General features: G+C 49.8%; 1 protein-coding gene across 6 annotated transcripts in view; it reads left to right on the top strand.

Moving 5' to 3' along the window:
- The window catches only part of RFTN1 (raftlin, lipid raft linker 1), a 225,963-nt gene that overhangs the window by 202,450 nt on the left and 9,286 nt on the right, over positions 1-14,227 (top strand). Inside the window, exon 8 of one of the 6 annotated variants that reach the window (XM_059889689.1) lies at positions 13,891-14,051. The exons of the other annotated variants lie outside the window; for them this stretch is intronic. Within the exon in view, the coding sequence (XP_059745672.1) occupies positions 13,891-13,968 (78 nt within the window). The 3' untranslated portion in view covers positions 13,969-14,051. Of the gene's footprint in view, positions 1-13,890; positions 14,052-14,227 lie in introns of those variants that run through there. 6 annotated transcript variants of the gene reach the window in all.

The raw sequence follows: 14,227 nt of genomic DNA, 5'->3' as shown, positions 1-14,227 counted from the left end.
GGGAAATGGCAGCCCACTCCAGTATTCTTGCCTAGAGAATCCCGTGGACAGAGGACCCTGATGGGCTGCTGTCCATGGGGTTGCACAGAGTTGGACACGACTGAAGCAACTCAGCATGCATACATGCATCTATTTGATAAAGAGAGGTGCAGTGTTGCCTCTTTCCAGGTTGGCCTTCCCTTCTGCCCTGTCCTTGGAGCTCCGCTTTCCATCGCCTGAGGGCATGATCTTTCCTTCCCCACGTGCTGTCGAGGCCAGGGTCTCTGCTCAGGCCAGGCCCAGTCACAGGGAAGCCCAGATTTCCCGAGAACGTGTTCACACACCAGCCGCTGCTTCCTGCCCTCTGAAGCACCCTGGCCGCGGTCTCTCGAGACCTCACTGTCCATCCCGATCTGGCTTTTCAGCCTCTGCAGCGCGTCCCTTCTCAAGGCAGTAGATGCTGGGGGTCTTCCTTCTCTTCCTTTGCCTGCACTGCACGGCGTGTGAGATCTTAGTTCCCGACCAGGGGTGAAACCCTTTGCCCCTGCGGTGCAAGCGCGGAGTCTTGACCACGCGACTGCCAGAGGAGTTCCTGGATCTTTCTTCTCAAATGTATTTCCTACCCTGGACAGCCCTCTGGCCCGGTTCCTCCCGGTTCAGTGCTTTTTTTTTTTTTTTCTAATTTTATTTTATTTTTAAACTTTACATAATTGTATTAGTTTTGCCAAATATCAAAATGAATCCGCCACAGGTATACATGTGTTCCCCATCCTGAACCCTCCTCCCTCCTCCCTCCCCATACCATCCCTCTGGGCCGTCCAGTGCACCAGCCCCAAGCATCAAGCATCGTGCATCAAACCTGGACTGGCAACTCGTTTCCTACATGATATTTTACATGTTTCAATGCCATTCTCCCAAATCTTCCCACCCTCTCCCTCTCCCACAGAGTCCATAAGACTGTTCTATACATCAGTGTCTCTTTTGCTGTCTCGTATACAGAGTTATTGTTACCATCTTTCTAAATTCCATATATATGCGTTAGTATACTGTATTTATGTTTTTCCTTCTGGCTTACTTCACTCTGTATAATAGGCTCCGGTTTCATCCACCTCATTAGAACTGCTTTTTTTTATCAACGTCTGCTCCGCCTGCCCTGGAGACCCAGTCCTCAGTCACGCTCACCCTCCTGAGCTGTCATCTGCCCTGTGTTGGCCAAGGCCTGCAAGCCTTCGTTCTCACCGTGACCTCTCCCTGGCTTTAGACCGTGTGTCGGTGCTCTACGGCCGCTGTGACAAGTGACTGCAAAGTTAAGACAACGCAGATTTAGCCTCTTAACAGTTCTGGAGGCCAGAAATCCAGAACGTGTCTTAAGGGATTATAATCGAGGGGTGGGCAGGGCTGCTTTCTTTCTGGGACCGTCTGTTCCTCGCTTTTGACTTCTAGAGGCCAGCTCGCTCGTGGTCAGGCACTCTGCCCTCTGCTCTCTGCTCCCCTCTCTTTCCCTGACTCTGACCCCCCTGCCACCTCCCTTCTAAGGACCATCCTCCTTTTTTTTTTTTGGCATTATGTGGGATCTTAGTTCGCCAGCCAGGGATTAAACCAGCGACCCCTGAAGTGGAAGCACAGAGTCTTAACCCTCGGACCACTAGGGAAGTCCCTAAGGACCCGTTTGATTACACCAAACCCACCTTGTAAATCTCCCCATCAGGTGATTCATAACTTCATCAATCTGCCAGATCCCTTTTACTGCACCGTAGAACGTAGCCTCTTCCCAGGCCCCAGGGTTTAGGATGTGGAGATGCGTGGAGGGAGTGTGTGGGTGTTATGCTTTCTGCCACAGGAATCGTTCTCTCTGGTTGTGGTCCTTGCCTTGGTTCAATACACAAACAGCCATTACCACACCCCCCAAGCCATCACGTGGGTCCTGTGTAATTCATTTAACAAGCCCAACGTGCGTGGGCACAGGCGGCATTCAGGGCTCTGCTCTTGCGGACAGCTCTGTGTCCCTTTGTTGTTTTTATATACAGGATCGTTGCCAGAAGTGAGGTTGTTGGGTCAAAGGGCAAATGTATTTGTAACTTAGATGCCGTCAGATCTAATGAACAGTGCCATCAGATTGTTCTCCCTGAGGTTGAATCCGCCCTCCTGCCAGCCTCTGTGAGGATCCCTGCTCCCCACAGCCTCGCCAGATAAGTAGTTGTTAAACTTTTGGGTTATTCCAACATGAGAGGGGAGCTACGATATCTCAGGGCAGCTTGGGTTTGGACTTCTCTCACTGTGAGTGCGGCACGGTTTCCTGTGCTTCACGACCGTTTCAATTTCCTTTTCTGTGACTCTTTTTGCATCTTCATCCCACCTTAAAATTTGGATTACCGGATGTTTTTCTCATCAGTTTTTAGGAGCTCTTCTTTGACTGTAATTTGAGCTACAGATCTTTTCCCATCTTGTCATCTGTCTTTTGACTTTGCATAGCTTACCTTTTGTCATGGTGAAGGAGTTTTTATGTCACCAGATTTATTATTTTTACTTTGTGGTTTCTGGATTCTAACTTATTTAGAAATGGCTTCCAATGGGCCCTTTAAAAATTTAAATAATAAAATTGTGTTGATGTAGGGGATTGGACACCAGCATCTATTTCTTCTGAAAAATCCCAGTGAACTGATACTAAGAGAATGTTTGATAGATAGATGTGTGTAAGAGTCACTCCTGATTATTCGTGGATTCCATTTTTGCAAATCCTATTTGGTAAACCTATCTCTAACCCCTAAGGCAGGACTCTCAGTGCTTCCGCAGTTGCTTGCAGACGCGTGCCTTGTTGTTGCTGTTCAGCGGCTCAGTCGTATCCAATTCTGTGGCCCCAAGAATCGCAGCACACCAGGCCTCCCTGTCCATCACCAACTCCCAGAGTTCACCCAAACTCATGTCCATTGAGTTGGTGATGCCATCCAGCCATCTCATCCTCTGTCGTCCCCTTCTCCTCCTGCCTTCAATCTTTCCCTGCATCAGGGTCTTTTCAGATGAGTCAGTTCTTCCCATCAGGTGGCCAAAGTACTGGAGCTTCAGCTTCAGCTTCAGCATCAGTCCTTCCAATGAACACCCAGGACTGATCTCCTTTAGGATGGACTGGTTGGATCTCCTGGGACTCTCAAGAGTCTCTCCAGCACAATTATGTGGCAAACGCGCATGTTCCAGGCTAAGAAGCTTTCGTGCTGCACACAGGTGTGCAGTTCCCGTCTGCAGTTCACTTAGGGCCACGTTTTTGCGTGCTTGTGCTCCTTGTTGGTGACGTCACTGTTTTGAGTGGTCCTCAAGCATGGCGCTGCAGCACTAATTGGCAGGAAAGCGGGCGTGGGCCATACAGAGCGAGTGCACATGGCAGGAGCTTTGCTCATGAGCGAGTTACAGTGCTGCTGGCGTGAGGTTCAGTATTAACGAATCCATGATATATACTAAAGCCAGGTGTCTTTCAACAGAAACTCTCATTAAACAAAGTTATGTACTAATCATGTGACCAAATATTTGACCAGAGGTTCACAGGAAGCTAACCCTGTATTTCCCCAGGTTCAGTATCTGCTAATTTAGTGTTGTGGTGACATTGTAGTACATAATTCCCACAAATAATGAAAACTGGCTATAGATGGTAGGTAGCTAGATGGATAGAGACATAGGCAGGTAGGTAGGTGGATGGATGGATGGATGGACAGATATGTACATACATAGAGATGTAGACAGGTGGATGGATGGATGGATAGATGGGTGTCCATAAGAACAAAAAGACTGAAGAAGAGAAAGAGGAAGCTGTGTAATTTCAACAGATTTCTAGAAGATGGTGGGTGCATGGAGAAAAGCTGATTGATTTAGCACAGTGGTGGAAGCCGCACCTGGAAGAGGAAGGGATTGTGAGGAAAGCGCTGGCCTTGGAAGCCTGAGCCCCTGCAGGGGGTGGGATGAACAGCAGAGCTGGAGACAGGCATCGGAGCGAAGTCCGCACACAGTGTGGTGAGATCCCTGGCTTCCACCTGTGCCTCATGCAGCCCAGTAACTGTAGACACGATCCAAGGGTCGGATGAAGCCACTTAAAGAGACAGAGTATGTGTATCCGTGAAACAGAACCAAGATGCTATAAGAAAAGAAATGATCAAAAGAGGAGGAGGAGCTTCAGGGCCTGAAAATAGGACAGCAGAGCATTTTAAAACATAACGAAAGGGCTGGGAGTGAGACAAAGGGCATTTTTAAGAAGACAGAATTAAAAAGAAAGCACAGTCGCTTGGTTGAGTCTGTCTCTTTGCGACACCATGGATGGCAGCCCACCAGGCTCCTCCATCCATGGGATTTTCCAGGCCAGAATACTGGAGTGGGGTGCCAGTGCCTTCTCCAGGGGATCTTCCCGACCCAGGGATTGAACCCAGGTCTCCCGAATTGCAGGCAGATTCTTTACCAACTGAGCCACCAGGGACGAGAATAAGAAAACAACAGGGGGGAAGGTCATAAAATTAAAATACCAATCCTACGTTTTGACTAACAGGAAGTCCGAAAAGAAAAAGACAGAAATGGAGAGCAAAATTATCAAAGAAAAGAAAAAAAGAATACTTTTCAGAGCTGAAGGATGGGAATCCTTTGAGGGCAAAGCTATTGGGTGTACACCCTTTGAGTGAAAAAAAAAAAAAAAAAAAACACCCACATGAAGGCATATTGTGAATTCTGGAACTAATGGGGAAAAACATCCTAAAATGTTCCAACGCAGCACAGCAGGCTACACTCAAAGCTTGAGTAATCACACAGGTATCACAATAGCAGTGCTGACATAGAGAAGCTAGTGGAGGGATGCTTTGAAAGTATTGATGGAAAAAGCGATCACAGACTAGACTTCTGTACCCAGACGGTTAGTTAAAGGTGAAGAGAAAGACACTTGTAGGAATGCAGGGATGCAAATAACTTCCAGGTCACAGTTTCCTAGGAAGCCAGCAGAGGGTGTGCTCCAGCAAAATGAGGGGAAACCCAGAAGGAGAAGACATCCTCCCTAGGCAGAGTGGAGGGAGAACCTGGGCCAGAGGAGCATCCACGCCAGTTGGAGCAAGGGCACAGAACGTTCTGGAAATGAGGCCTCCAAATGGGAAAAAATAGAACTGATAGCTTATGGTGAACGATGTCGGATTCATGGTCTCCGAAGAAGATTTACCTTTGGGACCAGGGACCAGGCGTGATCACTCAAGAGCTTTTGTGTAGCAGTCTTAATATAAAAGTAAGAAAAGGGGCAGAGGAACCTTCTGACATAGACATCAGAAGGGGGACAGAGAGTGCCCCCTCGCTAGTGTTAGCAAGGGAGCTATATACTTTTTTAGTTAGTTATTACAGGAAATCAAAAGAATGTCTCGAGGTTGTGAAAATTTTACACCCACTCCCACAATTTACATTTTAGGATAACAGGATTAGAACTTAACAATAGAAAGATCCTACCAGGCCCACCTCTTTCAGAATCTCCAGTTTATTGTGATCCACACAGTCAAAGGCTTTGGCATAGTCAATAAAGCAGAAATAGATGTTTTTCTGGAACTCTCTTGCTTTTTCCATGATCCAGCGAATGTTGGCAATTTGATCTCTGGTTCCTCTGACTTTTCTAAAACCAGCTTGAATATCTGGGACTTCAGAGTTCAGTTATTGCTGAAGCCTGGCTTGGAGAATTTTGAGCCTTACTTTACTACCGTGTGAGAAGAGTACAATTGTGTGGTAGTTTGAGCATTCTTTGGCATTGCCTTTCTTTGGGATTGGAATGAAAACTGACCTTTTCCAGTCCTGTGGAAAATTCTGAAAGAGATGGGAATACCAGACCACCTGATCTGCCTCTTGAGAAACCTATCTACAGGTCAGGAAGCAAGAGTTAGAACTGGACATGGAACAACAGACTGGTTCCAAATAGGAAAAGGAGTATGTCAAGGCTGTATATTGTCACCCTGCTTATTTAACTCATATGCAGAGTACATCATGAGAAACGCTGGGCTGGAAGAAGCACAAGCTGGAATCAAGATTGCCGGGAGAAATATCAATAACCTCAGATATGCAGATGACACCACCCTTATGGCAGAAAGTGAAGAGGAACTAAAAAGCCTCTTGATGAAAGTGAAAGAGGAGAGTGAAAAAGTTGGCTTAAAGCTCAACATTCAGAAAACTAAAATCATGGCATCTGGTCCCATCACTTCATGGGAATTAGATGGGGAAACATTGGAAACAGTGTCAGACTTTATTTTTTGGGCTCCAGAATCACTGCAGATGGTGATTGCAGCCATGAAATTAAAAGACGCTTACTCCGTGGAAGGAAAGTTATGACCAACCTAGATAGCATATTCAAAAGCAGAGACATTACTTTGCTAACAAAGGTCCATCTAGTTAAGGCTATGGTTTTTCCTGTGGTCATGTATGGATGTGAGAGTTTGACTGTGAAGAAGGCTGAGTGCTGAAGAATTGATGCTTTTGAACTGTGGTGTTGGAGAAGACTCTTGAGAGTCCCTTGGACTGCAAGGAGATCCAACCAGTCCATTTTAAAGATCAGTCCTGGGTGTTCATTGGAAGGACTGATGCTGAAGCTGAAACTCCAATACTTTGGCCACCTCATGTGAAAAGTTGACTCATTGGAAAAGACCCTGATGCTGAGAGGGATTGTGGGCAGGAGGAAAAGGGGATGACAGAGGATGAAATGGCTGGATGGTGTCACCGACTCGATGGACATGAGTTTGAGTAAACTCCAGGAGTTGGTGATGGACAGGGAGGCCTGGCGTGCTGAGATTCATGGGGACACGACTGAGGGACTGAACTGACTGACTGACGGGACCCATTCCCATAATATACATTCTAAGATATCAGGATCAGTCAGAAGGTTTTCAGGAAGGAGAAACTGCCCTCAAGCAGGATACATTGTTGTTATATAATCCTTGGTACAAAGTTTAAACTGAGTTGTTTGTTGTATAATCATGAGTTCCGGGCTTAAAGAAAAAGCATTTTATGTGACTAAGGAATTTAGAGAAAAAAAAAAAGATGTTTGTCCTTTCCTCCTCCTTGAGAATTCCAGACCCCTTTCTCCTCCTCAGAAGCCCCAGACCCAGAGGCTCTCTCCTTCTTGGAGACCCCGGACTTTATCAACCTGCCTGGGAATTGATTCTCTCAGTTCAGTTCAGTTGCACGCCAGGCCTCCCTGAACTAATATATTAATATTTAGGCACATGGGATATTTACTGATGGGTAGGAAGAAGAGCTGGAGAAGGAAATGGCAACCCACTCCAGTGTTCTTGCCTGGAGAATCCATGGACAGAGGAGCCTGGTAAGCTGCAGTCCATGGGGTCGCTAAGAGTCGGATACGACTGAGCGACTTCACTTTCACTTTTCACTTTCAAGCATTGGAGAAGGAAATGACAACCCACTCCAGTGTTCTTGCCTGGAGAATCCCAGGGACGGGGGAGCCTGGTGGGCTGCCGTCTATGGGGTCGTACAGAGTCCGACACGACTGAAGCGACTTAGCAGCAGCAGCAGTAGGAAGAAGAGCGGAGAAGGCAATGGCACTCCACTCCAGTACTCTTGCCTGGAAAATCCCATGGACAGAGGAGCCTGGTAGGCTGCAATCCATGGGGTTGCATAGAGTCGCACAGGACTAATCGACTTCACTTTCACGTTTCACTTTCATGCATTGGAGAAGGAAATGGCAACCCACTCCAGTGTTCTTGCCTGGAGAATCCCAGGGACGGGGAGCCTGGTGGGCTGCCGTCTATGGGGTCGCATAGAGTTGGACAAGGCTGAAGCGACTTAGCAGCAGCAACAGCAGTAACATAGACTTTTGATTTAATTACATTATCACCATTGGGGGCACCAGGAAAGAGAAAGTAAGAATCGTGAAGGGGAACAGTGAGCCTCCATGTCCCATGGTAGGAAACCAGAAGAGGCCTGAAGTTGACACGTAAGGAAATCGTATATAAACATGCCTTGCCCATTAGCGCTGGGCATTGGTGCTTCAGCAGCAGTTTACAAAAGCCTCTCGGCTGTTGCTTCGCGTGTCCTCTCCAGGCATGGAGGGGAAGGACCCCCCAAGGCTGCCAGGAGACCAGCCCAGAGGTCCTTTCAGACATGGAAACTGAATTCCCTTCTTCATCTCCAGTTACCAGTCAGGAACAAAGTGTCGTCTTTTAAGCTGCCTTTGTCCCAGATCCTTCTAGAGCAGAAACAAGGAGGAAAAGAGAGGTGCGCAGTGATCCCAGTATAGAAACTTTCTCACTGGACCAGGGCGTTACCTCCTAATATTCCCCGCTGCAGGGGCTTTGGGAAAGGATCAAAAGACACACGTGTTTGTTAGGAAACGCTGCGTGTTGTCCTGGTTTTGGAGGGTAAGGGAAGGTTGTGTTGGATGTCTGTTTCTTCACTGGATTCGCGGCCACTGGAGGCATCGGCGGGAACAAAGGAAAAAGAGCCGTAAATACAAACGAATCCCTTTTGTACAAGTCGAAGAACCACAGGACGTGCGCCATTTTTTTTTTTAACACTCCAGGTGTGATTGGAGATGCCGCATCCACACGGGAGAGTGGAGAGTTAATTAAAATTTTTGCTGCTGTTCCCAGAAATGTCTTTCCGTTTGATCAGCGGGCTGGCTTTGGAGTGCTGCGTGTGCATCTCTCCTCACTGGAGTGTCATGGAAAAGCAGATCAGAGAGCGGCTTCCATCCGACGCCTGCCCGACCCCCTTTCCTAGCGAACGGACTTGAAAGCGGCTTCCCCTGACTGCGTGGGGCTCGTGTCGTTTTTAGAAACGTCATCTTCTGACTATTGATAATGTGCACACCGGCTTTGATACAGGTGCCTGTGGAAAACCGCAGGAACCCTTAATTACATCAAGGCCGCCCAGAGCGTTGGGCGTGGCAGAGTCTGGCAGGGCGAGCCCCCTCACCCCCGGACCGTTTGTATTTTCCTTTTCCACCCGTGCCGTGCAGCCGGCTGGCAGCACCTGGGGCTGAACCCTGGGCTGTCTCAGGCAGGGCCGTGTTTCGCAGTGTTTTCTCTTTGTTCTCCTTTTGGTCTTTATGGTTCTGGACCCTCTGGCTGGCATCCCCCACCTTGAGGGCGAAGGCTGCTGAGGAGGAATCCTGTCGTCTTCCTCTTGAAGATGGTGGAGAAGGAGAAGAGCGCAGAGCAAAGCCCGGCTTGGGAGCCCCGTCTGGGCAGGCAGGCGAGGCTGCCCCCCGGGGTGCCCATTGTCTGGCTGCGCACAGCGCGGAGGAGAGAACCGGGCTGGCCGGACGCCGCCGGTGAAAGGGCTCCATCCTGCTGCCCGGGCTTTGTGAGCACCCGGGCTTTGTGAGCACCGCAAAGTACTGGTCCTGGTTGCCATGGCGACTGTCTGATTGTGGCGGGCCTGTCATGGCGCTTGATAAAGAGGGAAGGTTATTCTTGATAGACCCGAGTAATTACAACCTCGCAAAGCCCGAGTGTGGATTTAACATTTTCTCCCTTCTTAAATCCAGAATGCAGGGATGGGGGCCCGGGTTCTCAGGGTAAAGCGGCCGCAGCAGGGCGGGGAGCCCCTGCCCACTGCCCGGGATGTACTGGCCTGGCGGGCCTGCCGTGGAGGGCCCCGTGTGCCGGGGGTGGGGCAGAAACGGGGTGGGGCCTGCATGGGGTCTCCAGGGTCAGGGCCAGAATGGGGCCCTCCCGTCCCCCTCCGCCATTGGTTTTTGTACCTGCCTCCCTCCCTTCCGCCCAGTCCAGCTGCCTCCGAACTGTGTCAGTGCAGGGCTGAGCCTTTCAGAGCCCCCTGACCTCTCCGCCCCTCGTGAAGAATGAGGGGAGGGCTTCAGTTCCGTTTAGTTGCTCACTCGTGTCCGACTCTTTGCGACTCCATGAATCGCAGCACGCCAGGCCTCCCTGTCCATCACCAACTCCCGGAGTTCACTCAGACTCACGTCCATCGAGTCAGTGATGCCATCCAGCCATTTCATCCTCTGTCATCCCCTTCTCCTCCTGCCCCCAATCCCTCCCAGCATCAGAGTCTTTTCCAATGAGTCAACTCTTTGCATGAGGTAGCCAAAGTATTGGTTTCAGCTTCAGCATCATTCCTTCCAAAGAAATCCCAGGGCTGATCTCCTTCAGAAGGGACTGGTTGGATCTCCTTGCAGTCCAAGGGACTCTCAAGAGTCTTCTCCAACACCACAGTTCAAAAGCATCAATTCTTCCGCACTCAGCCTTCTTCACAGTCCAACTCTCACATCCATACATGACCACAGGAAAAACCATAGCCTTGACTAGATGGACCTTTGTTGGCAAAGTAATGTCTCTGCTTTTGAATATGCTATCTAGGTTGGACATAACTTTCCTTCCAAGGAGTAAGCGTCTTTTAATTTCATGGCTGCAATCACCATCTGCAGTGATTTTGGAGCCCCAAAAAATAAAGTCTGACACTGTTTCCACTGTTTCCCCATCTGTTTCCCATGAAGTGCTGGGACCGGATGCCATGATCTTCGTTTTCTGAATGTTGAGCTTTAAGCCAACTTTTTCACTCTCCACTTTCACTTTCATCAAGAGGCTTTTGAGTTCCTCTTCACTTTCTGTCATAAGGGTGGTGTCATCTGCATATCTGAGGTTATTGATATATCTCCCAGCAATCTTGATTCCAGCTTGTGTTTCTTCCAGTCCAGCGTTTCTCCTGATGTACTCTGCGTATAAGTTAAGTAAGCAGGGTGACAATATACAGCCTTAATGTACTTTTCCTATTTGGAATCAGTCTGTTGTTCCATGTCCAGTTCCAACTGTTGCTTCCTGACCTGCATACAGATTTCTCAAGAGGCAGGTCAGGTGGTCTGGTATTCCCATCTCTTTATTCGAGGTAACAGCAGAGAGATTGTGGCCACAAAACTGCACTCTTTTCTGTCATCAGAAGAAACCTAATCGATTCCCTAGGCAGTTTTCTGCAGACTTAAGTTGCACCTCAACTATTAGAAGTGTTCTTTAAAAAAAATAGAGCTGCCTTATGATCCACTCCTGGGTGTGTTTCCAAAGGATAGGAAAACACTAATTAGAAAAGATAGGTGTACCTCAGTGTCCATAGCAGCATGAGTCACAGTTGCTAAAATACAGAAGAAACCCGAGTCAGTAGACATATGGATTAAAACGAGTGGTGTATTTGTGTGTGCACACACACACATGTGCACACGTGATGCACACTGTGTACATGTACACACACAATGGACTCTGACTCAACCACAGAAAACGAAATGATACCATTTGCAGCAACACAGATGGATCCAGGAGGTATTATGCTTATCAGTGAAATAAGTCAGAGGAAGAGAGATACTTTATGTTTCCACTTACACGTCAAGTGTAAAAAATAAAATGAATGAATATAGCAAAACAGAAACAGCCTCACAGACGTAGAGGACAAACTAGCATTTGCCAGTGGAGAGGATGAAGGGGATTAAGAGGTACAACCTATCACGTATAAAATAAGACACGGAAATGTATAGCACAGGGAATGAATATGTGCTTTATGATCATGTTATATGGAGTCTCCCTGGTGACTCAGCAGTAAGGAACCTGCCTGCCAGTGCAAGAGACACAGGTTTGATCCCTGGGTTGGGAAGCTCCCCTGGAGAAGGAAATGGCACCCCAGTCCAGTATTCTTGCTGGGAAATCCGTTGGACAGAGGAGCCTGGCAGGCTGCAGTCAATGGGGTGGCAGAGTCAGACACGACTGAGCACGCATGTGGCGGGCATGGCTTGTGTGGAGTATAATCTATAAAGCTGCTGGATCACTGATGGTGTGAACCTGAGAAGAGTGTAATATTGCAATTATTAAAATCGACAGCAATTCAGTGATCTTCTTTGGCTACACCAGCAGGCGGCATGTGAGGCTTTAGCTCCCTGACCAGGGATACATGCGGGGTCTGAACCACTAGACTGCCAGGCATGTCCTGGTCCCGTGCAGCACTTCAGTTAAGAAAAGGACAAAAAAAAAAAAAAAAAAACAGCCCCCTGGGCCCACCATTTGTAAAAGGAGTTTCTGATTGTGCAGGTCTGGGTAGGTCCCGAGACTCTGTTTGCAACAAGTTCTAGGCTGAGGCTGCTCACGGAACCGCACTTGGAGAGCCGCTGTCACAGGCCACGACTTCCTGTGTGCAGTGGAGGCTCCCGGGGGACGTGGCTGCGCAGTGGCCACGCCTGGACAGGTGCCCGCGATGGCAGCTCTAGAAGCCCCGGGGATGCAGGCCTGCCCCTCTTCTGTCTTCAGCCCCCAGTTCTGTCCCCAGAGGCCCCCTCGCCACGGGCCAGCCCTCTGCCCGGCACCCGCCTGCTCGCTGTGCAGCTCGAGCTGGGGTCCCCCCGGGAAGGCCTCCCTTCTCTGCCCACCGTGCTCCCCAGCCTCTGAGCCCCCAGAAGCCCACCCTCACCACGATGACCCCAGCCCCTTTGCACTGACCGGCCAGCCTCCTGGCCTTCAAGTGGTCTGTCTTGTGTTCGGGGTGTGTGTGTGTGTGCACACATGTGTGTGTGTGTGTGTGCGCACGTGCGCACCCCCTGGTGTCTGCAGGACGGGAACCCAGCGGCAGGGCTGAGCCGTCCCTCCCGTCCACCCCTCGGTGGGCCTGCAGTCCTCCTGAGTGGGTCCTGAGGTTGTCCCGGCATGCAAGGACTCTGGATGCCTGTCGGGGGCAGGGCCCGGTGAGGCTGCCGTCGGAAGTCCACCTGCCTCTCGAGAAAGCAGGGAAGGGGTCGAGGGTGGGGGGCCCAGGCAGGGGCCTCACAGTGGGGTCCTCTCCCTGTCTACCCCCTCTGTGTGTGTGTTGTGTGGTGTGTGTGGTGTGTGTGTGTGTGTGTGTGATGTGTGTGCTGTCGTGTGTGTTTCTAGTGTGTGTTCTGTGTGTTGTGTGTCTGGTGTGTATTGTGTGGTGTGTGTATTGTATGTGTTGTGCAGTGTGTGTTGTGCAGTGTGTGGTGTGGTGTGGGTGTGTGTGTGTATGGTGTGTGTAGTGTGTTCTGTGTGGTGTGTGTGGTATGTGTGATGTGTGTGTGGTGTGGTGTGTGGTGTATGCATTGTGTGGTGTGTGCATGGTGTGTGGTTGTATGTGTGTGGTGTGGTGTGTGTGTGTGGTGTGTGCATTGTGTGTGTTATGTGTGTGTGTGTGGTGTGCATTGTGTGTGTGGTGTGTGTGCGGTGCGGTGTATTTCTGTGTGTAGTGTGTGTTCTGTGTGTTGTGTGTCTGGTCTGTAGTGTGTGTTGTGCTGTGTGTGTGTGGTGTGTGTGATGTGTGTGGTATGTGTGGTGTCATGTGTGTGTAGTGTGTGTTGTATGTGTGTTTGTTGTGTTGTGTGGTGTGTGTGGTGTGTGCGTTCTGTGGTGTGTGCGTTGTGTGTGTGGTGTGTGTGTGTGTGGTGTGGTGTATTTTTCTATGTGCGTGTGTGTGTGGTGTGTGTGTGGTGTGGTGTATTTCTCTATGTGTGTCTCTGTGCTGTGTGTGTGTGGTGTGTGTGGTGTCGTGTGTGTGTGTGTAGTGTGTGTTGTGTGTCTGGTGTGTGGTGTGTGTTGTATGTATTGTGTGTGTGGTGTGTGTGTGTGCAGTGTGGTGTATTTATGTGTGTCTGTATGTGCTGTGTGTGTGTTGTGTGTGTTACGTGTGTTATGTGTGTGGTGTGTATGGTGTGTGTGTCTGGTGTGTGTTGTGTGTGTTGTGCTGTGTGTGTGGTGTGTGTGGTGTCCTGTGTGTTTTGTGCTGGTGTGTGTTGTGCTGTGTGTGGTGTGGTGTGTGTGTGTGTGTGGTGTGGTGTGTGCATTGTGTGTGTGGTGTGTGTGCAGTGTGGTGTATTTCTCTGTGTGTGTGTGTGTGTGTGGCCACTCTGGTTGAATGCAATGACTTGATTTTCGTTCAGATGTAGTTTAACTCCCACAGGAGGCTCTGAAACCCCGAGCAGCGTGTGGTCATGGGCCCTGGGTCTGTCCTGGAGGTGAAGTGACTGCTTCTTCTTGAGTGATGCTCATGGAGGCGATTTGTCCAGAGGAGAGTGAAACAAAACAAACGCTCAAACCCCTTGCCAATGGCACAGACCAGGGCGGGGGGGAGGGAGACCCCACGATGGTACAGACCCAGGCCGGGGGGAGGGGGAGACCCCACGATGGCACAGACCCGGGGCGAGGGGGAGACCCCACGACGGCGCAGACCCGGGGCAAGGGGGAGGGTGACCCACGACGGCACAGACCCGGGGGGGAGGGGGAGACCCCACGACAGC

The sequence above is a fragment of the Bos taurus genome, chromosome 1 (assembly GCF_002263795.3).
Source record: "Bos taurus isolate L1 Dominette 01449 registration number 42190680 breed Hereford chromosome 1, ARS-UCD2.0, whole genome shotgun sequence".
NCBI classification, from domain to species: domain Eukaryota; kingdom Metazoa; phylum Chordata; class Mammalia; order Artiodactyla; family Bovidae; genus Bos; species Bos taurus.
The sequence above is the reverse complement of the archived record's forward strand: the minus strand, read 5'-3'. Positions and strand labels throughout refer to the sequence as shown.